The sequence below is a fragment of the Hypomesus nipponensis genome, chromosome 23 (assembly GCF_054491055.1).
Source record: "Hypomesus nipponensis isolate SF chromosome 23, ASM5449105v1, whole genome shotgun sequence".
NCBI lineage: Eukaryota > Metazoa > Chordata > Actinopteri > Osmeriformes > Osmeridae > Hypomesus > Hypomesus nipponensis.
This window is the reverse complement of record NC_140383.1, coordinates 10,482,680-10,507,154: the sequence shown is the minus strand read 5'-3', so window position 1 is coordinate 10,507,154 and position 24,475 is coordinate 10,482,680. Positions and strand designations below refer to the sequence as shown.

Genomic DNA, 24,475 nt, shown 5'->3' with positions numbered 1-24,475 from the left:
GGTTTACAACACCAATTCCCAGTCAAGGAGAAAATAAAATGCTTGACTACAGGATTTTATTTCGAGATTGTGTGTTGTGTGTCTTCGGACTTCAACCATGACCGCAAACCGTGTTTGTTTGGATGAGCTGATTATGGTCACACACACACACTCAAGTTTATTCTAGTTACCTGGAATAGATTAACTAGACTGTAACACACAGAGGAATGGAATGAACGGAAATCAAAGAGAATCAACGTCTCATCTCCACCACTGACAGTGTGAGAAACAATACAAAATCGACTGGTCCTTGTCCACAGCTATGCCGCTACGCCGCAGAAAGATATACATCACAATTACTCTGCTATATCTATGATTTATTGTATAATTATGGGATGCTGTTGAGTAATCCCAATGCTTGTCTTTGAGCACTGGACTTGGACAGACAGACAGTCTTAGGAGACCTGTTTAAGTAAGGAGACCATAATTACTGGCCCTTGTGCAACACACTCTTCTGAGAGAGTGGTGCAGTGTGTGTGTGTGTGTGTGTGTGTGTGTGTGTGTGTGTGTGTGTAGCTGTGCATGTAGCTGTGCATGTGTGTAGCTGTCCGTGTGTGTGTTCCCCAGGCTCCTGGATTGATTAAGCTGGTATATACCAAAGTATTGTTGCGAGTTCAGTCTCATCAGTGGGGATACTACTGAGACAAAGTGACCACAGGCTTGGTCAGGCGATGGTCAAGTTGTGGTCAGGACACGATCCTTTGGAATGACAATATTAAGTCACTGAGTTTGTTTTGAGAGATTGTTTGGAAAAGAGCAATCTGAACTGAGTTTTTGGGTTCGTTGACATTGTACACTGTTAGCCGTTTGTGATGTTTGTTTGTGATGTCTTGAAGGACTTAAAGTGGACTTTTCACGTGCTGTATCAGCATCATGTAAACACAACAACTCAGTGTGTGCAACCAAAGGAATTGGGTGACTGTGTGTATTCCATCAGTGTTTTTCAGTGTTGCAGCGGTAGCAGTCCAAATGGTCTAGTTGTTCAGATGGCAGGACTGCCAGCCCACTGCCAGCCTCCCTCCATCTCCCTGAGCATGACTCAGTAACACCAGGGGTTGGAGGGTTACAGTAAGACATGTTCCGCTTCACCCTGGCCTTTAATTATCCAGCTGTCAGCTCCCACTCGACCACACACACTCCTGTCCTGTTTCTTGCTCCCTCTCTTTTCCTCTCCCCTGTTTGTCTTCTTACTTCCCCCCTCTCTTCTTCTGCACCCTGTTTTATCTCTACCCGTCTCCCCCTGGGTTCATTTCCCCTCCCCATTTTTCTTTTCCTCTCCCTTGCTGGTTTCTATTGCAGACATAGCAGACCGTGCAGGTCTGGAGGTGGTACAAGACCCAGCTGCAGACAAAGTGAGTGAAGATGGTGTAAACAGGTGGTCGGGGGAAGGCCGGAGCCTTAGGTTGAACCTGGGGTGGGGGGTGAACCTGGGGCTGGGGCTGGGGAAAAGGCTATAGCTGGGATGAGGTCCAAATTATATTCAATCCAAGAATTGTGGAATGTCCAGCTGTGAAAATGAGTGTAAGAATCATAACTATTGATATATATCTCTCTGTTTATCTATCTAGCTAGGAGGGGGGGGGGGTGCATGTGTATGCACATAGGAGAGCATAGACCACAGACAGCTTAATGCTCTGGTCTAATGATGCCATGGTTGGTTATGACAGTGACAGTTGTAAGACAAAATCATTCAGAACACTGTGTACCCCAGACATATCAGCCTGGCCTGAGTAGGATTTGACTGTGGATACCAGAAGAGGCTTATAGCACAAAAACAGTAGGCTTCCCTCTCATACAAACATCTATATAGTATTACCAAGTGTTATTGAGCAAAAGGAGACAAACTGACAAAATCTGCTCATCAATCTAAACACGACACCAGGGATTGTTATTCCGGAACGTGCTGCTCTCAATCAGCTACCCTTCCTAACCAAGAACAGCCTGCTTGACCCAGACCAACCAAGATTTAAAGAAGGACACTCGACAGAGACAGCTCTACTGACGGAGGCCTTCAACACACGCCACAGCATTCAACCTCAAATCCCCGACACTCGCCTATGCTGTGGCCAACAGGACACGCCCCGCAAACTGGTCCTCCAGGGCATCAGCCAGCCCTGCGTGGCCCTCCCCTCTGTAACATTGGACTGTCTCGCGACATCAGCGCCAAGAAAGAAGGATTCCTCCTCCTCCCACTTCTCCATCCATGCTCCACCATGGTGGCATGGCCTCCCCAGTCAACCACGCACCTCTGCATCCGTACGGTTCATCCCCCGGGGGCTCCAGACCCTCTTCTTCGAGCTTCGCCTCAACTAACTCGGCCTGAGGGGCACGGAAAAAAGAGCGGAACCATTTATCATTTCTCGTGACACCTGGGAATGTGTCCCTTCTGCACATCGTATACCCTGTTGTTACACCGTCTGGCGAGAGGCTGCATCCAAGTGTTTGATGTTGCACTCAAGATCCGTTGTTGTTTTTGCTGCACTGCACCATGCACTATCGTAATCGAGATGTTATCGTAAGACGAGTTGAGGAATTTGAGGTGTTATTATTGCGCTGCAGTATTCCTTTTTTGTTTGTCCATGCCTGGTAGCTGAGATGTGGTTACTTTGCGATGTGGCTGGTAAATACAGACCGCTTCTTGACTCTGACCACCAAAATACTGTGGAACTACACACTTTTGATCCGGTCACTTTGAATAAAAGTATCTGCTAAATGAGCACCAGGCCACACACAGAGCATCACCACAAGTCATTAAAATACAGGATGAAAGGTAATTTACCTGCACAGCACTGTACCACAACACAGTACTAACACACAATCCCTTCATAAGAATTATAGAGAACTCCTTAGACCTACTATGCATTTTTTGTCTTCTGTATAAATGTCACTGTACAGTCAGAGATGGTTTCCATCCAAGGTAAACTCATTGACTTCCCAAGAAATCTGTCCAGTAGGTCAGTGATGTTTACTGGCCTTCCAGAGAGATTCTGCTGAGAGGCAGAGGAAGAGAGAATATTCTGCTACAGATTCATTCCCAGGGATCTCCTACTGTCAGGAATGAATAAATCCAAGGTTCAGTTAAGACTCTCTGTTCTGGTGCTTGGGTCACTATGTGGAATAGATGCTGGATGCAGAGCATATGTAAGGGTGTTTTCATGTGTAGAGTCTCTGTGTGTGTGTGTGTGTGTGTGTGTATGTTTGTGTGTGTGGGGGGGTAACATTATAGCAGAGATTTGGACCACACAGAAAACTACAGGATACGAACCTCATGCCCTTCCAAACCCCCTCCCTCCACTCTTCGTCTTCATCTCTCCAAACACAACCTGCTGGTATGTGTATAGCTTCGCGTGAGTATACGAGTGTGTGTAGATGGCATTTTGTGTATAATTGCATGCATGCTTGTGTTTGATGTTCATGTGCAGGCCAGTGTGTGTGTGTGTGTGTGTGTGTGTGTGTGTGTGTGTGTGTGTGTGTGTGTGTGTGTGTGTGTGTGTGTGTGTGTGTGTGTGTGTGTGGACTGTAAAGTCCTGTTGTCAGCGCTATCAGCCAACAGCTGAGGCGTGCCCTGCAAGCCCTTCTTGTGGAGCCGATTTTCCCCAGGAAACACAGTGACTCAGTTGTGGTTCAGCTGTGTGTGTGTGTGTGTGTGTGTTTTTGTGTGGAGAAGGAGAAAGAAAGAGAGAAAGAAACAGAGAGAGAGAGCATCCACAATGTTTATGTATGCATTTTTGCTTGTGCTTTTGTGTGCGTGTGTGTGGTTGCATGTTTGAGCCTTGAGATTGGCATACTTTCCCAGGTCACTGTGAGGTCTGACGGTGTCCTGCCACATCCCCCGACAGAGCGAAGCATGACAGCTCAGTCCACGGACATGTTACTAGATCCCATATTATCACAACGTGGACTGTAGAAACAAAAATATAGGCTAATAATTACAGAAATGACTGATCAAACTCTGGGGAATGTCCCTTGTATTTTCTTTCTTACGTTCTCCTAGTCTCTGATTTTCTCATTTTCTCATCCTCTCTCTCTTTATCACATTGATATACCATTTGGAAGGAACAAGTATGAGGTGGGAGGTCAAATGAAATGACCCTAGCAGAGGCACTGGTCATAGATGAGCTCATTCTGTAACTGGACTCATTAGAACTTAACCCAACAGCCCGAACAAAAAAACTAATGGAAGTGATTTCCGTCATATTAATATAATCATTACAATTGAAACCGACATTTAATATTCTCCAGATCTGCTTGTGTGTTTGTCGAGGGGTGTATCTGACCGATTTTATTGTTTTATTATTTTCCCCACAGAAGTTTTGGGGTGTGTGTAACATTGTGACCTCATTCAGAGTGGGAACCACCCACTGGGAATCCCCAACTCACAGCAGTGTGTGTGTGTGTGTGTGTGTGTGTGTGTGTGTGTGTGTGTGTGTGTGTGTGTGTGTGTGTGCCTGCGTGTGGGCGTAGATGCATCCCTACTTATCCTGAGGTAATGGGGTTCTTCCAAAGGATCCTGAATAAAGGTGAACAGTCAGTTCCCTGCATGTTTTGAGCAGACAGCTAGATAGCAGGATATCAAATGCTGTGATATGCATCTGGTTCTTCATAAAATGTTTCCATCTGGTTGACATCTTTCTAGAGTTTCTAGATTCAAAAGTTATTGAATCACTGGTCTGATGGTTTCTGCAGCCATGATGGAAGCACCGGTGGAACAGAGGTTGAAAAAAACAGGAAAATGAACAAAACAAGTCTCAAGTTGAAGCGAAATCTCCAGATTTTATCCAAATAAATTTCACTTTTGTTTGATCTCAGTGGAGTCGATTTCACAGCAGTGAAACCTCCACCCCATGGACCCACACACCCACATGCACACACACAAACGTACACACATACACACCAGCTCACACACACACTGACAGATATAGACACATCTGCACAAACATACACACATACTGTACACGCAGGCAACACACATGCAAACACACACACACACACACACTCACACAAACTCCTGGGATAGCAGGGTGTCTGTCAGAGGAAGTGGGAGGTCTGCAGTGGAAGGTATTAGCAAGGGAGAGGGTAAAGCCAGCCCTTCCTGTGTATTCTAGTTTGACTTTTCTCAGTTCAATAAAAACATGCAGCAGGACCGTCTGCTGTTATTGGTGACCATTCAGGAAACGACTTGTTATCAATCACTCTGGCAAGGGTGTGTGTGCGTGTATGTGTGTGTATGTGTGTGTGTGAGAGAGAGATAAAGTGAGAGCAAAAGAAAGCAAGGGAGGGAGTTGCAAAGGCAAGGAGGTTAACGTTCAAGGCCGGGGAAAAAGAGGATGAGTCTCATAAATAAATGACCGTGGGTTTGGACAGGATCCTTTCTTCTCTATGTACCTGTTCCTTCCTCTCTGAAACCTCCGCAGGAAAGCACCCTAATACCACTCATTTCCTTTTCCTGGCTCAGTGTCCTCCCTGATTGTACGTGGGTCACAGTATAGGATATGGAATGTATATACAAACAGTCAAAATGCCATATTTCCTTGCACACAGAGCATAATTGCAAGTAAGCTTCTTTTCTCTCTCTCTCTCTCTCTCTCTCTCTCTCTCTCTCTGTCTCTATCTCGCTCGTGCTCTCTCTCTCTCTCTCTCTCTCTCTCTCACACACACACACACACACACACACACACAGACACACACATTGATCCAGTTGGTACTGTACGTTTGTGTTGCAGGAGTCTTTTCGTACTGTGCCAACCTGTTAGAGATCCCCCAAAGCCAGAGTGTTCATGTGATACCTTCCTCTGCCCTCATCACAACCAACCCAGCTTTATTTAATACTATCCTGATTACAGTTGTGCCAGCGGTTTGCAAAGTATGCTGCTAACTACATGTTCACACACACTGCATTCATCTTGGAAAGACAGACGGGGATGTTTTTCTGTCTGTCTCTCTCTCTCTCACACACACACACACACACACGTATATCCATGCAGTATAATCTCCAGATCATTTCTGGGGCCTTTGTGGTGTGACATTTACAGATTGAACATTTCCAGTATGACTTTTTTATGTCACTGGGGGGGTTTTGGCTTGACAGAAACTGAATTCTGAGAGGGAGAAAAATGAGATAAAGAGATAAACAGACAATTAGACAGAAAGAGAGAGAAAAGGGGAGAGAAAGGGAGAGAAAGAAAGAGAGAAAGAGAGAGAGAGAAAAAAAGAGAGATAGAGAGAGATAGAGAGAGAGAGAGAGATAGAGAGGGAGAGAGAGAGAGAGAGAGAAGGCCTTTGTTCGGCGTAGAAGGTGATAACCATCTCTATTGTCCGAGCTGAGACGATGGCCATTCTCCCTCTAACAAGAGCTTTGTACCAACTTGGAACTTTAACCATCTGAAAGACGAATGACAGACGATCTAACTCCGTCCCACACGTAAGAAAGTTGAACAGAGGTCTTAGGGGACACAGTCTCATAGATTAGGACAAAGAGGATGGCCAAAAGGCAAGTCCTCGCGTTGAATTCTGCTTTATTACAAGTACAGCCTTGAAACTGGATCCCCATAATGACCGCGTTCAAGAAATAATAGTCAGGAAATAAAGTATAAAGGAATCATATGAGGTAAGGTGTAAGCATAGATATGAAAAGTTGAAATCCCTAGCGATCAGTAAACACCAAGAGAGAATGTTTTTGTTTACGTAAACACAGTTCACTTCTCTAGGAAACATCTTGTTGTTGATATTGCACATGCTCCTTTAATTATCGAACATAGATGACAAACACAATGCCACATGTATCAGTGGACCGATTTTTCCATCCACACGCACTGAACTGGTTACCGAACAAAGAATGTTAAGATCATGACTCATTTTTGACATACGGCTAATTTGTTAAATCTCACGTAACTAAAAAACAGTTTTAGGAAAAACTTACAATGGCTGCATAAACCCACTCAGATACTATTACAAATAATAAACATACTAAAAAAATCATGATGAAATATCCGATTATAGGACAATTAAGGGGTACACTTCAATCTAATGTTTTCACACTTTTCCAGGTTATACATTTTCATTAGAGATCCAGTTCTGAAGACGTATCATTATTAGAAAGTATTTATTTATATTACTTTCTTTATAGGACTTAGGTTAGACCACTAGGAAACTGTGGAGACACGAAGGACCTAGAACTCCAATGTACTGTACCTATACTTGTACAAAAGACAAATAAACATGACACATAAGAACTTGAAAAGTAAAAACTTCAATCTGAACTAGTGTTGCAGCAGCTGGCAGGCTTGCAGGTAGTCTCCGCTGCACTGGATGACAATGTCCATCAGAAAATCTTTGTCAACGTCCAGGAAACGAGCCTGAAGCTTCATCACAACCCAATCATAATCGGCATCTGAAACCAAGGAACACAGTCAGGCATTAATGTAATCCCAACACACACTTACACACACACACACACACACACACAGACACACGTGAACCCCAAACATCTTCAGGGTCCGTTTAAACCTCCACTCTCATCGTGCTCTGCTGTGTCATCGGGTTCCGGCTGAAAAGACAGATGTCCAAAAGGAAAAGAACGACAGAAATACAGGGAAGAGGGGAAAGTAAGAAAGAGAAAGAAACCCAAGTCTGCAATAGCAGCCATTCTGCTAACATCTTCCAGCCTGTCCAACCAACCGTGCAATCCGAATTCTCCAACCACTCTCTATCAAACCAGTCAGACCAGGAGTGGGATCCCGGTGACTCTCTGAGCCTCATACCCTGAACTTGAACAGGGGTTGATAATGTGGCTGGGTGTGTCTCTGTGTGTGGGGGTGCCTGTCTTGCCAGCAGCAATAGATGCTCAGAGGCTCAAATAAGTCACAAGAAGATGACAGGCCAATCAACTCTGGCTACAGACATGGTGCAATGTGTTGAAAGACAACAAGGGGACGCTTGTGGTTAGTAGGCTAGGTTCATTAAGGCTGGTGGATGTAGCAGGTGGATGCTAGTTTACAGATGCTTGCAGGGTAAAGAGGAATTCAAGTATGGTTCTTGAACCAACAACCCTGGTGTTGCCAGCTGCAAGTACAAGCTTGATCCAGGCCTCTGCCTACTACAATACAGTAGTCTCAGCTTTTCTCAGTCAATCAAGTGACTAAAGTGCTCCTGTGAGGTTCCAGTGTTTCTGTGACTGCAAACTCCAAAGTGTGACTGTAACGCTCAGTGATAGTATACACTTCACTCACCGCTCAGACGCAATGCACCACAGCAGACACAGACTAAATCCAAATAAATGCCAAATCCAAATAACGGGGTTTCACAACATTCTGTTTCCACCACTTTGAGTTTGGACACGGGCCAGTCACCTGTCAGACCAACACAGCCTGCAAGCTGGCACAGAAACCCCCTCCCTCACTGACAGCTTGTAACACATGCTACGCTGCACTTTGTGTGTGTGTACCGGTATGTGTGTTTGTGTCTTGTTAGGTCTGTGTCTGTGAAAATGTTTACAACATCTGAATCCATGTGTCTTGCTTTGTGTCGTGTTGATACATCGCTGTCTTCCAGCATCGTTTGTTTACAGTCCCAGGGGCCGTTGTGTGCCTCCACATCTCCTCTCTATCATCCTGCCGCTACAGTGTGTAGTCTGAGCGAGCGAAGAGGCCAGGCTCATTTGGCTTCGTTTTATTTAGACTTGCATCAGTCAAGGCCCAAGTCAAGTGCATGCACATTCCCGGTGAGAGATTGATGCTTGGCTCAAACATCTTTTTCCCCTCCAAATAAGCACTAAATCAGAAACAGAACCAGTCATGTTCACAGTTGAAAACATGCATCACTACACAGGCTATATTGTAGTATACTGTGCTGGATATCGCCTGTGCAAACAACACACACAAACACACCCCGGAGTAAACTATGAAATGAAAACTCTGGTCCTCACAGTCAATTTACATTACATTACATTACATTTGGTCATTTAGCAGATGCTCTTATCCAGAGCGACTTACAGTAAGTACAGGGACATTCTCCCCGAGGCAAGTAGGGTGAAGTGCCTTGCCCAAGGACACAACGTCATTTTGCAGGGCCGGGGATCGAACCGGCAACCTTATGATTAATAGCCCGATTCCCTAACCGTTCAGCCATCTGACCCCCCACTATCTTGTTCTTAGTTTCTTTGTCATAACTCTTGAGTAACTCATATCTAGTATAATAGGTTATACAATCCCATCAGTAAGGTAGAGTCACTGGCAGGCATAAAGAGAAGATAGGACAAGAGAACCCTATCTCTGTAAAAGTGGTTTCCAGGGGAGGGTAACTCACCAGCTTCCTCTGCCCAGACTGCAGGGCCCTGTGGTAGGTCAGCCTCCGGTGGAGTGGGGGGGTCCTGTGGTTCACGGGCCTGGGCCTCCCAGTCTCTGCTGTACACCTCCTCAGCCATAGGAGGGCGCTCCATCTCTCTTTGCCCCTCCAACCTCTGACCTTGCAGCCTATCCAAGAAGGCTGCGTTCACTCTGCAGTGACATGAACACGAGTCAAAACATTGTTTTCATCGTTGTCATTGGAATATATCTATAGTGTATATCCATATTAATAAAGCCATTTTAGTACAGATAAACAGAAATGTATGTTGACAGCTGGAATAAGGAACAACTGAGTTCAAATCAGATGTGGCACCCACTGTGTGTGTTCTTGCTGAACATTCCTCCTCCTCTCCTTCTCCTCTTGTCTCTGTCTCTCCTCCAGTGCCTCACTCTGGGGAAAATCCATGTTGGCCAGACACCACCACCGTGATCCATGGTCATTTACAGTTAGACCAATCAACTCCCTACATGCCTGGCTAGCCTGCTAAATCCTAAGCAATTTCCAAAGTAAACTGAGAAGGTTGCCAAGCAGGAGGTTGATATCCTATCTTCATTTACGGCGCACATATATACTTTACATCCTGGGTGAACACAGTAAAACACCTGGTAAAGCGCTATATGTACGTAGGATATACTTAATAGTCACATGGTAAATATTCAACCATGCCAATTGACAGATATTCTTAGATGTCAGGCACACATACATGAGCTTATCTACCTGTGCCTCTTCAAGATACATGATTATTAGTAGATTATTACGGTTCATAATACATTATGGTTTCCACTCTCAAACAACGTGAACTATTTGGCTGCAGTGGGTTAAAGGTCAGTGGTGGGTATCTCTATAATCAATCGTTTTTGATTTTGAAGGAGATGAGCCAGCCTTCTGGTCCACTCGTTCACCTTTTTCCTCTGTTCCTCATTCTTCAGCTGCAAAGCAGCATTCTCCACTGCCCTCATGTCCTCCCTGTAATCTTGTGCTCGCACCTGAGGGGAGAGACAAAGAGGGTAAGACAGTCCGTCCGTCTGTCTGGCGGACTATTTTGGGGTCTCTCTAGCTCTCCCTGTCTCTCTGTCCCTGGGTATTGTTTGCCTTTCTCAGCACCAGGGTATGTTCTGCTGGTCTTATAACCGGGAGACTAGGTGGCCCAACCTTTACCCACACCCTGGGAAGATTACAGGCTGAGACATAAACACACAGTCACACCGCACAAGCATGCACACGCACACCCACACACACACACACAAACAGAGGATATGAGGGGAGATCAATCTGCCTTATGGGGCCATCTCTGAAAGAACAACAGATCCCAGAATCCCACTCAAAACCACATCAAGACCCCAGTCTCTCCAAGAATCGCCCCTCTCCCCAGCCACCTCCCCAGCCCTCTCCACCCTCCCCTTGGGCCGCAGGCTTTCATCTCCCAGTCTGTGATGTCTGGTCAGGGGCATCCTGTTCCTGCAGCCCTGGAGAGCCTCCAGAGGGCCAGGTCAAGACAGGGAGAGGGAGTGGCAAGGAGGGAGAGGAGGAAATGGGGAAAGAAAGAAGTCAAAACAGGAGACGGAGGGATGGAGAGTCTGAGACAGGAGTGGAAAGAAGCACGGAGAGAAGGAGAGAGAGAGAGAGAGAAGTAGGGCAGGCTGTGTTAAGGGAGGACAAGGGAGATCAAAAGATGAAGTCAGGAGTGATGGAAAGGGAGGCGAAGAGAAGGAGAGGTCATTTTCTTATTCATCCCCCTGTACTCCTTCCTGGCACCACAGACTCCCTCCGATGATGTGAGGAGTAAGAAAAAGAAAGAAGAAAAACCTGCACAACAATGCAAAAAGCCGCACAAGAAAACATTTCCCCTGTCCACCACAGGAGCTGCGTGTGCGATTTTTACTGTGTTGCATGTTGCCACAAAATGCAGTCGCTTAGTACAGGATGAAATCTTGTCTTCCATTCTCTCTCTTTGTTGCCTTTCTGTCTCTTTCCCTTTTCCCCTCTATTTCTCTCTCCACCTATTCTCTAGTCTCCTCTCAGTGACATTTATCCTGTTACAACGACAGGGACAGAGAAGGAAAGAAGGCGAGGGAGAGAGAGAAAATTAGAAACTAAATATTAGTAGCATCATTTTGGACTGACAGTGACAGGACTGCTCAACACACACAAATAAAATGCATGGGGGAAAGTAAACAGGGACACAATAAGGATGATCTCACAACAATTTGTACTGTGTTAATGGCAGGTTATATATCCTTTATTCCTACTTGATAGACAGCAGCCTGGCTCTCTTCCAGGTACTTTCACCAGCGCAGGTTATTCCACTCCACTCTGACTACAACACATTCCTATTTCTGCTCTCTCTCATTCTCTCTTAACCTCCTGTCTGTCTGTCTCTGTCTCTGTCTCTGTGTCTGTCTCTGTCTCTGTCTCTGTCTCTGTCTCTGTCTCTCTCTCTGTCTCTGCCTGTCTGTGTCTGTCTCTGTCTCTGTCTCTGTCTCTGTCTGTCTCTGTCTGCCTGTCTCTGTCTCTGTCTCTGTCTCTGTCTCCATCCAGACTGAGTGAACTCCGGGAAGTCCCTTGAACTCTACTGAACTAGAAAACTAAAAAACTGACTAAAAAAGGGAAAGAGACATTGAAAAAGAAAGAAAGAGTAGGAGAGTGGGAGTCAGAAAGGAGAGGGAGAGAGAGAGAGAGACAGAGAGAGAAAGACAGAAAGAAGACAGACAGAGAGGTGACAGAATAAGACCATTTTGATAAGAAGCCAGCAATAAAGGGAGGAATCATCTTGAAACATATAACCAGAAGAGAGAAGGAAAGACAGAAAGCAAGGGAAAAGAGGTTTAAAGAAAAATATAATTATTTTCTGGGTATTTATTGGCACTTGTTTCTGTACAGCAATGGGCCTCTGGTACAATCCTGTGTCCCGGTTCTGTCCTGATTCTGACCAGAGGATAATTGTAGGGGGATCTGAGAGCTCAGCAGGTTGGGCTGGCCTCACCCTTCTGGAGCTGTGCTAATTCCTGGTCCTCCAGGGTCCACGAAAGCGCCAGAGCGAATAGTATTTACTCAGAAAACAAGTTCCAAAGGCAGATCTATTGGTGTGAATTACTCCTGTGTTTTAGACTACAACCTCACAGCCACAGCTATGGGAAACAAGGCTGAACCCAGGGCCCTACCCGCGCACACACACGGATACACATGGATCGCACATGCGGATTGACACGCAGGCCCACAATGTTTGTGGCCACCTTCTTACCCACAAGGACGAGTGCGCAGCGCTGCTGGATGCCACAGGAGGTGCGACTGTCCTCTCAAACCTCTGGAGGAACTGGTCCGTTGTCCTGCAATAAAAGCACGTGACCGAGTGTCAGCGCACGCAGACAGAGAGTCTGAAACGGAGATGATGCTTGGGGTGTCAGTGCCCTCTGTGAAGTTCCCCCGCAGGCTGACAGGACAGAAAAACTGAGAGGTTGATCTGTCGGTTTGTTTGTCTGCCTCTGACCAAACTGGCTCCATCTCTCCGGTCGCCGTCTAATTCACTCTGTTCTGACTCCTCAGCCCTGGTCTTTCTACTCTCAGTCTCCCAGAGTCTAACATCTCAATCGCTGGGCTTTTAAATCAGCCGAACAGAAATGCAGAAGATAACTCAGTGTTTTGGGTATGGCTATGAAACTGTGGGTTGGTTATAGATATGATGGGTCATGTATGATAGGAATGATGCTCTTGATTTTGCAAGTGGCTGGGTGACTCAGGGTGGGCAGGGTCACCTCTGACACTTTCTGTGTGTCTCTCTGTGTGATGCTCTCTGTGTGTGTCTCTCTCTGTGTTGCTCTCTCTCCCCAGAGCTTACCTGTGTCTAACCTGCATCCACCAGCTTTGGGTGGTGTCAAAAGGAGTGTCGAAGGGGGATGGGGCCAAAAACAGTAGCATACAGTAGCTGTTACCTGCAACAGCAACTATGCCCACAGAAAGTTGACAGCTCTCTTAAAGTAATCTGGGATCAGTGGTGGATTGTTGAGGAACGTTCCAACATTCCAACCCACACACACACACACACACAAACACACACACACATACCTGTAGTGAATCTCTCTTTGCTGCTCTCTCCTCAACTGTTCCTCCTGCACTTTTTTCTCCTCCAGTTTGTCTGCCTGTACACACAAGCACCACATTTACATTCAAATTCCACATGTATTCATTTATCCAGAGTGACGTACAGAGGGACTAACCCCCCTAGGCAATTTACACACAGCACAGCAGGATGGAACTTTGAATCCTTTGCTTGGGAAGAAGACTGTACTATGACACTAATATGACAGTAATAGCAAGACTAACGAGCTTCATTAGAGGCCGATTAATCTAACTCAAAATGGGCACATTATCGACACCGCTCCACCCAGCAATAAACTGCACTTAACTCCACTTTCAACCCTCCGGGTTCATATATTCCCACACCGTGGATCAGAACCAGGACAGAGTTGTGGGCTCCGTCCAGTCACCACAGAGTCACGTCTTACAACTGGACCAAGACTATAAACAGGGTCATTTGATTATTCTGTGGATCACAGGCTAATTCCTACTGCTTTAATCACGGGGGTCACAGTCAAAAAATGGTACGGTCCACTGGCCTCCAGCACTCCAGTATTAACCACCATTACAGTCCATCACCCACCATCAGACAGAGTGGACAGCCAGACATGAAGGAGAGCATGTCTGACTGCACTCTCTGCAGCTGCCTGTGGTCGGGGGAAACACCAGCCATCATCAATCACGGATACCTCATCTGTTTAATGATGGGTGGGGAACACAATCTTTGGATCCAGCACCACCCTCAGGGATTACCGTGACTGGTCGGCCTACTTGTCTGCAGGGACATCTACAGGCTGCATGTTGTACTACATCCAAAGCACCTTTTCGTCGTCATTCCTTCCTTACGACGTGTAGATTTCGATGATTCTTTCCCAACTTACCTTTACCCTCTGCTTGGCTTTCATTCTTTGAATCTCTTCTTCCTCCTCCTGTCTTCTCTTTCTCTCCATCTCCTCCATTTTCAACTTCAAATATGAGGTAATGAAAGGTCACTCTTAGAAATAGACTTCATGGCTAAGAAATAAACATCATTCCATGCACAACACATGCGAGCCTTTCTATCTATAACTTTAAAGTACCCATTGAAGTACAATAATGCAAATACAAATGCACACATTTAATGTCCATGAATTTAATAGGATAAATGGAGGAGCACCTTTTTCTGAAGTTTGGACTGGCGTAACTCAACTCGCTGTCTCTCTCTGGCCTCGACCAATGATACAGCTCCCCCTGGAGTAATAACTCAGTATGGGTTACATTCTGTAGGTGTGCATTTGTGTGTGTGTATGGGTGCGTGTGAGTGTATTCGTTGTTAAATGCATGCATGTGTCTCCGCAAATGTGTTTGTGTGTGAGTATGTGTTTGTGTGTATGTGCGCGTGTGTGTATGAGCACATTACCCAGCCTCTCTGGGTTCAGATGAATGGGGCCAGGTCTGTTGGCCTCCTTATATCTCTGGAGGTCCTCCTCTTCTTTCTGTGCCACTGTATATGAAAGAAGTGTGGAAATATAATACTATGATATATATATATATATATATGAAAAATCTGTCCAGCATTAAATATGTCACTTTGCTTCAATCGATTATGCAACTTAATGATTGGAGGATGACAATGACTCTTCAAACCAAAGATAAATATTTGAGTCGGTGACTTACTCATCTTTAATTTACTATGCCGTGATGGATTAGGTGGTACCACTGTGAATCTGAGGGAGAAGGGGATAAATGTCAGTATGCGCATGCGTGCTTTCTGTTCTTGAGTCGAGATACATGAAACGAAAGTGAAACTCAGCTTAAGCTAAATTCTTAATAATATAAAATGATCCTCTGCACTTAAAACATTATTCATCCGTTTCGCATATTCGCAAAATGATTCCCCAATCCGTAGTGTATGCTATTAGCTATATGTACTATAATTTAGAATGTTATGTGTTAACATGGAGTGAATTATATTGTTGTTATTTATTATTTTACAAACGAATAATTATACGCCAATTTACCGTTCAGTGTGGGTTGGATCTTGAGGTGTAGGCTCGTTGACAGGTACGTTTGAGTTGGCATCATCAGGTGGATTATTATTTACAGATAAATCACTTGCTCCTCCATCAACTCTCGATTTACTTGATCCTCCATCAACTCTCGATTTGGTGGAATATCTTTGATTATTTAAGTATTGGTTCCTATCACGGTCCATGACAACTAGTAAGAAAGAAAACTGCGAATAGCAAAAAATTACGTTGAAGACTGGTGGTGAGCAGCTGTGATAGTGTCCGCACAGCAGGATAGTTTCTAGTAGTTGACAGGACTTTTTTGCATTACAAAATATAACGTTATGATATGTCCTTGTGGGCTTTCCGTAGTTGTGTCCTTGAAGTCGTAGAATCAGCATGGCGAACGTGAGCGGAGCGGCAATGGAGGGCGAAGTGATGCGTTATGCTGAGTACACATCAAAATCAAACGTACGAAGTGAAGCAGAAATCGACAAACGCTTTGTGAGTATACTGATCTTGATATGATTGGTTGTTTTTTGGGGAATGAGCGCTAGCCCGACAGGTGCGTCAGGTTAGCAGCGTGCTAGCCAATACCACCCATTGCTTGAGTTCAATCAAACTAATCTCTATCAGTTAGATTACTAATGAAATGAACAATGTTCAGGAATAGACTATCTCAAATTACAACAGTTAGTTAGTTCTGTAATCATTGTTAGCTACCAAGCTAGACAAATATGTAATGCAATTTGTGACAGCTCTTGCTCCCCTTACCGGCGGTAGCTAGCATCAATAACTTTTCTTTTCTTGATTACAGGGTGGAACTCTGATTGCTGTTGGTCTTGGTGTGGCGGCAGCAGGCTTTGCAGGTAAGAAGGAAGGGCCTTGCTAGAAGCCTAACCTAGCCTAATCAGAAAGTTACACTTCACGTCCACCTGAATGTGGGAGAGGAGTGTGGAGGTTTGGTTTGACCTCAAACACTGGGAGAACAAACTGGCATAGTCCTTTCATGTTTCTTTTCTTATCCAACTCTGGCTAGGTATCACAGATCCAGCCTGTTGCCATGGGTAGCCTATAACATGTCTGGCTCCATGACTGTTTGGCAATCAATTCTGAAACTAACCATAGCCTGTATGATTGTCTTTGGAATTTGCTGTCAGCCAGAGATGATATTGATGAAGTGTTCATGTTATTGAGAGAGTAGACCCTCTGCCAGTGGTTCCCAGAATATTTCTGAATGTGACCCACCCACGCTGCTCTCCATAGATCTACTCCACTTGGAGAGGGAGGTCAGAGGGGGATTCTCATGGTTACCTTGCAAAACAACTGGATTTGCCAGATCATGATCATGTGACAGTCCATCTTGCCAAGCTCCAAGTTACTTGTTTGTGCCCAAACCACAGTGGTTCGGACCAATCAGAGTTCCATGACAAACTACCGACTGTTACGAGTGTGATTGAAGTTAGGCTGTGATAGACAGATGGTTCGTCCATTTGCCTCCGAATTATCTTTTTTGAAAGTGCCTACCCTTTTCTAAACAGTTTCCAGATGGATAAGTGTAACAATCCATTTGGCGGGTCAGGTTAGGAGTCGTGTAAGAGTCGTTTATTAATCAAGTCAAAGCTTGTGCGTGTGCACTCTTTCCTTTCCTGGAAAGAAGGCACTAAACCCCAGCAAGTAGCTTTCTGGGAAGCCAAACCTCAAATCAAGAGTTTTAACAGGCAAACATGTGGATCCAGCACGTGATCAATAATCTCATGATTACTCCTTAAGCTCCAGTGTCTGAGCGAAGACTTTTGATCTGTCGAATCTTGTCTCTTCGCTGGCTCTTACTGTGCTGGCTGCAGGTTAGTGGTTGTGGCTGGCTGGCTGGCTGCGTGACTCGGCTTCATAAACATTGAATGTTTGGCTGGGTTGCAGTGCTGACGGGCTTAGTGCTGGTTTGGACCGGACCATACTTCCTCCTCCGTTGCAGCTAACCATCACCATCAGTTCCCCATTCACGTTGGAGACCAACACTGCTCCCGAAACACCGTCCAGCTCGTTCCCGGTGGTTCAACCACCTCCATGTTGCCTTTAAGGTCGACGAGGGTAGACACATCAGAGACGTAACCGCCCTCTCGTCCTTGTCGGCCTTGTTAAATATCGACGTCATGTTTAGGTGATGTGGCGTGTGTTACCCCTGCAGGTCGCTATGCATTCCAGCTGTGGAAGCCACTGGGACAAGTCTTCTCGGAGACCGTGAAGAAAATGCCCACATCGGTGAGCACACACAAACACATTTCCATACAGAGAGACAGTGTTTTCACACCGAGCTCAGCAACAACATTTCTGTGTGGACCTCGCTTTGTCCATGTCAGCCAAATGACGCTGTGTCCTTGGGCACACCCTACTTCTCTGGAGAAGAGCGTCTGCTAAATGACTAAATGTAAATTCAGCGTGAATGTTCCAGTGTCTATTGGAAAGCCTTCCCAGAAAAGTGACTTCACAGAAGTCACTTTTTTGTTTGTTTCACAGAAACAAAGTCTGAGGAATGTCCATGTTAATGCCCTTGATTATGGAATGAGCAGTTCAACACGCAGGTCGACTGAGCGGTGTCCGTATTTCAAAATGTGCAAACGTTGTTTTAACCCCTGTGCCGAAGAGAACACGGGTTAAAGTGTTGCCGTATGTTGTTTGAGTAGGTGTCCTCACATTGGTCCCTGAGCCTAAACAGATAATGACGGTCTGTGGCTGCACAAGGGTCTACTGGAGGTAGCAGCCCTTAACGTGTGTTCTCTCTCTCTCTCCTGCAGGCTTTCTCTTCCCATTATTACAAAGGAGGGTTTGAGCAGAAGATGACCAAACGGGAGGCCAGCCTCATCCTAGGAATCAGGTAGTGTGTGTGTGTGAGGGTAATCATCGGTCTGGATTACGTGTTTTTGTCAGTCATTGTGTTTTCTAGCTGAGCTCAATGCTGGCTCCAGTCAGAACACAGCTGGTTTGTTTTTAAGCAGGACACAATCACTCAGCGATCAGTCACCACTCAAACAAAACGGAATATATTCAAGGTCACAGCCGGCACACTGAATCTGGCAGCACTGCCTCTGCAATTCAACAGAATAACATAACGACTTAATATTATAATTGCCTTTTAAGTAGGAGACATTATGTGGCTTTTGTGGAAGTCTAACCCAAACCTGCCAATCAACTCCCCATGCACAAACCAGTCAGTTCCTACTGTGGCCACTAGATGGGGCTCTGGACCCTCTGTAAATTTGTGGTGAGTGTGATTCAGAGAAATGTTATTAACTGTGTGTGTATGTCTGGCCTACCACAGTCCTACCAGCACTAAGGTGAAGACACGGGATGCCCATCGGAGGATAATGGTCCTTAATCACCCAGACAAAGGTGAGTTTAAGCCTTTAACCACACTGAACATGTGCCAATCCTTAAAGGGACGGTTCACACCTAAAAAAGGGGTGAACTGTTGTGTCATTTATCCATCGAGATTGTTTCGGCGAGAATGGTTGACTGTCAGGAATGTCTGCTTTCTCTCAAAAATAACAGCGCTCGATGGCGCTTGGCCTGTGCGCCCCAAAAATACAGTTGAAAAATTCAACTGACAGCAACGTTCCCTTTCCAGAAATCATGACCTGGTTACTCTATAATCCCCAGACCTTGTTGTGTGCAGTCTGATGTAAGGAGCACCGCCGAAAGAAAAGAGTTCCAGATGAAACTGCTCACAACAAGGTCTGGGGATTATCTGCACTAAGCAGGTCATGATTTCTGGAGGGAGACATTGCTGCGTTCGAAATGGGAAAGATGTATTGTAGTGTGTTTTGTGTGCACCGCAAGCCGAGTGCCAACTAGCTCCAGTAGTGAGTGAAGACAGACATCTACTGCTAATATCGCCAACTCGGCAACTCGCACCAAAACTAATCTAGAAACGTTTATTTTTTTATTTTTTTTATGTTACTTCTAACTGCAAACACAGCTAACTGAACGCCTTGAATGTCTTTCGGGATCAATAAAGTGAATTGAGTAATCAGTGAAGAACCTTTTTTAAAGATCTGGGTGTTTGAACGACCACATAGAAACGTGTCAGTGAACAGAACAGCTGGATGACCTGCGCCCGCCGGAAGTAGAACCACCGGAGCCGGATGCTCTCAAACCTCTAAACGGGGCATTCATGTGAGCTGGCTGGTGCATTCACCCTCCACGCTCCACCTTTCTCCTCCCCCACCCCTCACTCTCCCATGCCCTCCCTCTCCTGCACGCGGTTTAGCGCTGCTCAAGGTTAATGGCCTCCCTCGTTTCTCCCTCTCCTGAGAGGTATACACTCACGTACACACACACACACGCAGAGGTATGGGTTTTCCTTTTCAGAAGTGTACACACACACACACAAGCACAGGGTAGTTTTACTCACTGTGAAATGAGAAATGGCCTGTGGGATTCCTATCTGAGTCTGGGCGATAAGGACAGAGAGGAGAGGTGACTAAGGGGAAGGGGAGGAGGGAAAGAGGGGGAGCTGGAGGCACAGCGTGAAGATGCTGTGTGAGAGAGGCACCGGGGGGGGGGGGGGGTGAAATATGCTCTAAAGGCAGGGGGGGGGGGGGGCACTAGAGGCTATTACCCAGCATGCCCTTCTCCCAGCAAGGGCGTGGTTCGGATGTAGCGTTGCGGCGGAAGGTGACGCTGCTCTTTCGGTCTCCACGCTAATCTTGTTTTTGTTTTCTCGGTGCCTCATCTCTCTCTCTCTCTCGGCTTCTCTCTCCGTCTCTGTCCCCTGTGGTTTAGTCTCTCTGAGATAGCAGTGTTTCTCCCTCAGTCTGCCCGGTCCCATTCATCAGAGCTGTCACACCTAGACATGGGGTCTGCGTGCAACTCTGAAGCAGTAGCGTGCGTGTGTGTCCCTCAGTAAATGGTCTTATCGAAAATGACCACATGACTGATTTGAGGCTACCAGACCCCATCTATTCCTCCTAAGCATGTCATTCACAGGAAGTCACCCGTGATTGTGAGGATAAGCGTGTATTGTCTTGCAGAGATCTGCTAAATGCTATGTTTGCCATCCCATAAATCCGCTCGATGTCAGTCTGGAAGGGGATTGGTGCACGACTGGTTTCTGGTCAGGGTGATGGAATGGAATGATTGGCTAACTAGCTTTCATAACTTCCTGACTGTGAGCCAATGAGGATGTCCAGGGTTAACTCGAATGTCTCAGTGACATATTTGATGTTGCTCCCTCTGTCAGTCTTTCTTTTCAATTCAATCGTAATAACACCCTGCCTCTGTATATACGTTATGTGTCTATCTGCCTCTCTGCCAAGTGCTGAGCCCCTAATAAGTCTCCTTGCTATAACACCAAATGTGTTCTGCTACTGAAGACACACACACACACGCACACATCCTCCTCTCTGAGGCCATACGCATTGTCCTGGACTATCCCAACTAATTTTCTTGCGGGGGTCAGATGGCTGAGTGGTTATGGGAATCAGGCTACCAATCAGAAGGTTACTGGTTTGATTCCCGGCCGTGCAAGATGACGTTGTGTCGCTGGGCAAGTCACTTCGCCCTACTTTCCTCTGGGAATGTCCCTGTACTTAGCGTATGTCACTCTGAATTAGAGCGTTTGCTACTAAATGTCAAATTATTACTAATCATTACTACATGACTATTATCACCAGAGAGGGCAGCGCATGCATTTATTTTTGGTTTTGTACATGCTCACACACACACACACATCCTTCTGTCCTCAAGCCTCCGGCTGGAGCAGTGGTGTCTAAGAGCAGATTTGTCTCCCAGGATGCTCTGCTCATTGACCCTGTGAGATGAGTCTATTATGCCTTGGGTGTCACACACACACACACAGCAGACACAAACACACACAGAAATACACACCACACCTAGCAGAGTCGCAAAGATTCTTCCGTGCTTGTGTACCTGGCGCACAGTGTTCAGTGTGTGTAAATGCAGGCAGGCTCTATGCTGGATGGAGATTGAATGTGACCACAGCACTGCAAAAGGCTAATGACTGAGACTGCCTCAGTCAATTGTGTGTGTGTGTGTGTGTGTATTTGCACACGTCCCAGTCACTAGAATACAAAAAAAACGGTCTTGGGGGATGTAAAACAGCTTTTGAACAGATGATGAATACACTGACTTGTGGAAGGGAGAAGCAAAAGCAGGGTTGTGTGTTGATGAGGGCTGTCTGTTCTCTCTGCAGGTGGATCTCCTTATCTGGCTGCCAAGATCAACGAAGCAAAAGATCTGCTGGACAAAGAGTCTCGTCGCTAATCGGACCAATTGACCTTCAGAACCTGACATTCTGACCTGGACTATCTAACCTTCAGAACCTGAGATTCTGACCTGGACCATCTAACCTGAGATTCTGACCTGGACCATCTAACCTTCAGAACCTGAGATTCTGACCTGGACCATCTAACCTGAGATTCTGACCTGGACCATCTAACATTCAGAACCTGACATTCTGACCTGGACCATCTAACATTAAGAACCTGACATTCTGACCTGGACCATCTAACCTGAGATCCTGACCTGGACCATCTAACATTCAGAACCTGACATTCTGACCTGGACCATCTAACCTGAGATCCTGACCTGGACCATCTAACATTCAGAACCTGACATTCTGACCTGGACCATCTAACCTGAGATTCTGACCTGGACCATCTAACATTAAGAACCTGACATTCTGACCTGGACCATCTGACCTTCAGAACCTGTCCTCCATCTAACCTTCTGGGTGCCCTCAGAAAGCAGATCAGCAACATTAGACATTTTATTAGTCTAGTGTAAATTATTAGTGTGTTATATAAATGGACTAGTTTTGTTTTCTTAATGGGTATCAGTTAAATAACATTGATATGGCCTGTATAGCAAGTGTACAGCCCCCTATTCTGTAAATAGTCCTAGAATAACAAATTCAGATTTCACAGTGACCTAATCCTTCCACCATGACATTGCAGAATATGGCCATGCAAATGAAACAAACTAAATGTGAAATGTGGAGCGTTGAGAGACAGTCGTGTGTGTGTGTGTGTGTGTGTGTGTGTGTGTGTGTGTGTGTGTGTGTGTGTGTGTGTGTGTGTGTGTGTGTGTGTGTGTGTGTGTGTGTGTGTGTGTGTGTGTGTGTGTGTGTGTGTGTGTGTGTGGAGTGGGGGGGAAAGTGTGCATTTTTTTGAAGAATCTCATTAGTAATTTATCGGAGATTGCTGAATAAAGCATTTTATGTACTGGCAGTCAATGACTCATGGTGCCTGATTTAATGTGTTTCTGGTCATAATTAGTCCCTGTTCTGTACTATGAATTCTCCTGAAGCTTCTACCAAACAGCTCTAGTTCCATCTCTCCACTCTGTCCTCAGTTTAGTTTTTCCATCTTATTTTCTCCCTTGCATCCTCTCTGTGTGTAGTTTCTTTATCTCTTCTCTTCCTATCTCCTCCTGTTTTCCATGAACAGGGTCCAGAGCCTAACTAATGGAGAAGACTAACTCAAATCACACATCTCACACAACTCATTTCTCTAGTTTACATAAAAACAGTTTGCTCTCTCCCACGCGTGCGTGTGTGTGTAATGAGCTGCTTGCTTGGGGGTGGAACAATCTTTCCTCGCTGGGTATTGCATCTTGTTTTTTCCTTTTGTATGTGCCTGTTGTGAGGTCTTGCCTCCATACAATGCATAAGGATTACAAACTAATGCATTCAGTCGGAGAGAGTGTGTGTGTGCTTGCGAGTTTGGCTTGATGGAGCTTGGTAGGGGCCTGTTCTGCCACCTCTCCCTCCTGTGGCTGCAGCTATTTCCAGCCCTTCCTCTCGCTTTGAGTCCTTATGGCAGACTCTCTCTCACCCCGCCCCTCTCTCACCTCTTTATCCCCCTCTCACCCCCCTGGTTGTGTCCCTGGCCTCCCTGGCCGGCCAGCCTCATACTGCGTCGTAGGCGTCCGTTCTCTGCCTCTGTACAGCGCTACCACGTCGAGAGAGAGAGGAAGTCAGAGCTCATTAAATCTGGGTTTAGCGGCTTGAGTTATACAGTGCAAGCATGAGTGGCAAGGCTCGCGGATGTCAAGTCCATCGGATGCCTCGCAAAGCGTACTGTAGCCCCGCTGCAATGGCTGCACGGAGGACTGCAAACTCAGACAGATGGTGGTATTTCTCCAGAAACAGTTTGTAGACGTTAAGATTCCACTGAAGTGCAGTTGAGTAGAAACAAGTAGCGAGACCAGCTGCTTGATACAGACTTGAGCCAACTGACAGATATAGACTGAGAGACTTTGTGATTGACAGACTGACGTGACTTGTGACTGACAGGCTTTTGTTTTTGGATTGTTTGATGTCTCGCCTCTGCTGTCTCTGTCAGGGCGAGGGTGAGACACAGCTGGGGCTGCCTCCATCCATGCACCCCCTTCCTTGCTCCCTCGATCTCTTCTCTGGTGATAATAGCCTAAAATAAACCACTTGTCATATCACATTTATTGTTTTATGTCCACTTTCTAATCAGGAAAGGAATTACATCAGGCAAAAGGATTAATCATAGATCATGAACACAAAACCATTGAATACTGTGAATATTGTCAAAGTATGAATAAAACAGCTGTATTAAATAGTTTGACGATCATAATACTTTTGTCAATAAGTTCATGCAAGGTCCTCGTCTTATTTTAGAGCTTTTTTTCCTTAAATAACGCAGAGATACATTGGTCTGTGCTCGGGAGATGATAATAGCTGACTGCTTTTCTCTCCTATGAGTGATTGACCAGACAGAGGTTGCTAAGCAACTGTTATTCAGCATTCTGTTATTTTCATCATTATACAATGTCAACATGAACATGTAGTGCTCTTCAGCCTCTCAAGCTGCCTGTTATGGGGCTCAGGATGAACAGAAAGCTTAAGTTTGGTCCTCTGTTCCTGGTGATGTAACCCGATGACACAGGATGACAGTGCGAATGACATAGTTAGACAATATGGGTAAGGGTCAGATCAGAGTCAAGTAGATTTTCAATTTCTGCACTAAGTCCTCAGGAAG

The 24,475-nt window shown here is 45.7% G+C and overlaps 2 protein-coding genes across 3 annotated transcripts; one reads left to right on the top strand and one right to left on the bottom strand.

The window, feature by feature from the left end:
- Window positions 1–6,754: 6,754 nt before the first annotated feature.
- Window positions 6,755–15,760, bottom strand: epsti1 (epithelial stromal interaction 1). Of its 2 annotated transcripts, XM_084688099.1 has the most exons (11): window positions 15,459–15,760; window positions 15,115–15,164; window positions 14,858–14,941; window positions 14,615–14,688; window positions 14,340–14,423; window positions 13,447–13,520; window positions 12,626–12,710; window positions 10,287–10,370; window positions 9,701–9,774; window positions 9,343–9,533; window positions 6,755–7,429 (listed from the first exon to the last, which is right to left on the bottom strand). In XM_084688099.1, the coding sequence occupies exons 1-11, from the start codon at window positions 15,650–15,652 to the stop codon at window positions 7,299–7,301; spliced, it is 1,125 nt and encodes a 374-aa protein (XP_084544225.1). In that variant the 5' UTR covers window positions 15,653–15,760; the 3' UTR covers window positions 6,755–7,298. The 2 variants fall into 2 exon arrangements, with proteins under 2 accessions (XP_084544225.1, XP_084544226.1); XM_084688100.1 differs by lacking the exons at window positions 14,340–14,423; window positions 14,615–14,688; window positions 14,858–14,941; window positions 15,115–15,164; window positions 15,459–15,760 and adding an exon at window positions 13,950–14,253.
- Window positions 15,761–15,803: 43 nt separating this feature from the next.
- Window positions 15,804–22,693, top strand: dnajc15 (DnaJ (Hsp40) homolog, subfamily C, member 15). The gene is made up of 6 exons (XM_084688102.1): window positions 15,804–15,950; window positions 16,264–16,315; window positions 17,635–17,708; window positions 18,242–18,321; window positions 18,766–18,836; window positions 21,658–22,693. Exons 1-6 carry the CDS (start codon window positions 15,846–15,848, stop codon window positions 21,726–21,728), a joined length of 453 nt encoding a protein of 150 aa, XP_084544228.1. The 5' UTR covers window positions 15,804–15,845; the 3' UTR covers window positions 21,729–22,693.
- Window positions 22,694–24,475: the final 1,782 nt, after the last annotated feature.

Coding starts and splice junctions, on each gene's coding strand:
- epsti1 (XM_084688099.1), bottom strand. CDS start 15,652: ATGGACCGTGATAGGAACCAATACTTAAATAATCAAAGATATTCCACC. Junction 14,942..15,114: donor GCATAGTAAATTAAAGATGA/GTAAGTCACCGA, acceptor TTTCATATACAG/TGGCACAGAAAGAAGAGGAG. Junction 7,430..9,342: donor AGTCTGGGCAGAGGAAGCTG/GTGAGTTACCCT, acceptor CCTTGGTTTCAG/ATGCCGATTATGATTGGGTT.
- dnajc15 (XM_084688102.1), top strand. CDS start 15,846: ATGGCGAACGTGAGCGGAGCGGCAATGGAGGGCGAAGTGATGCGTTAT. Junction 15,951..16,263: donor CAGAAATCGACAAACGCTTT/GTGAGTATACTG, acceptor TCTTGATTACAG/GGTGGAACTCTGATTGCTGT. Junction 18,322..18,765: donor AGCCTCATCCTAGGAATCAG/GTAGTGTGTGTG, acceptor GGCCTACCACAG/TCCTACCAGCACTAAGGTGA.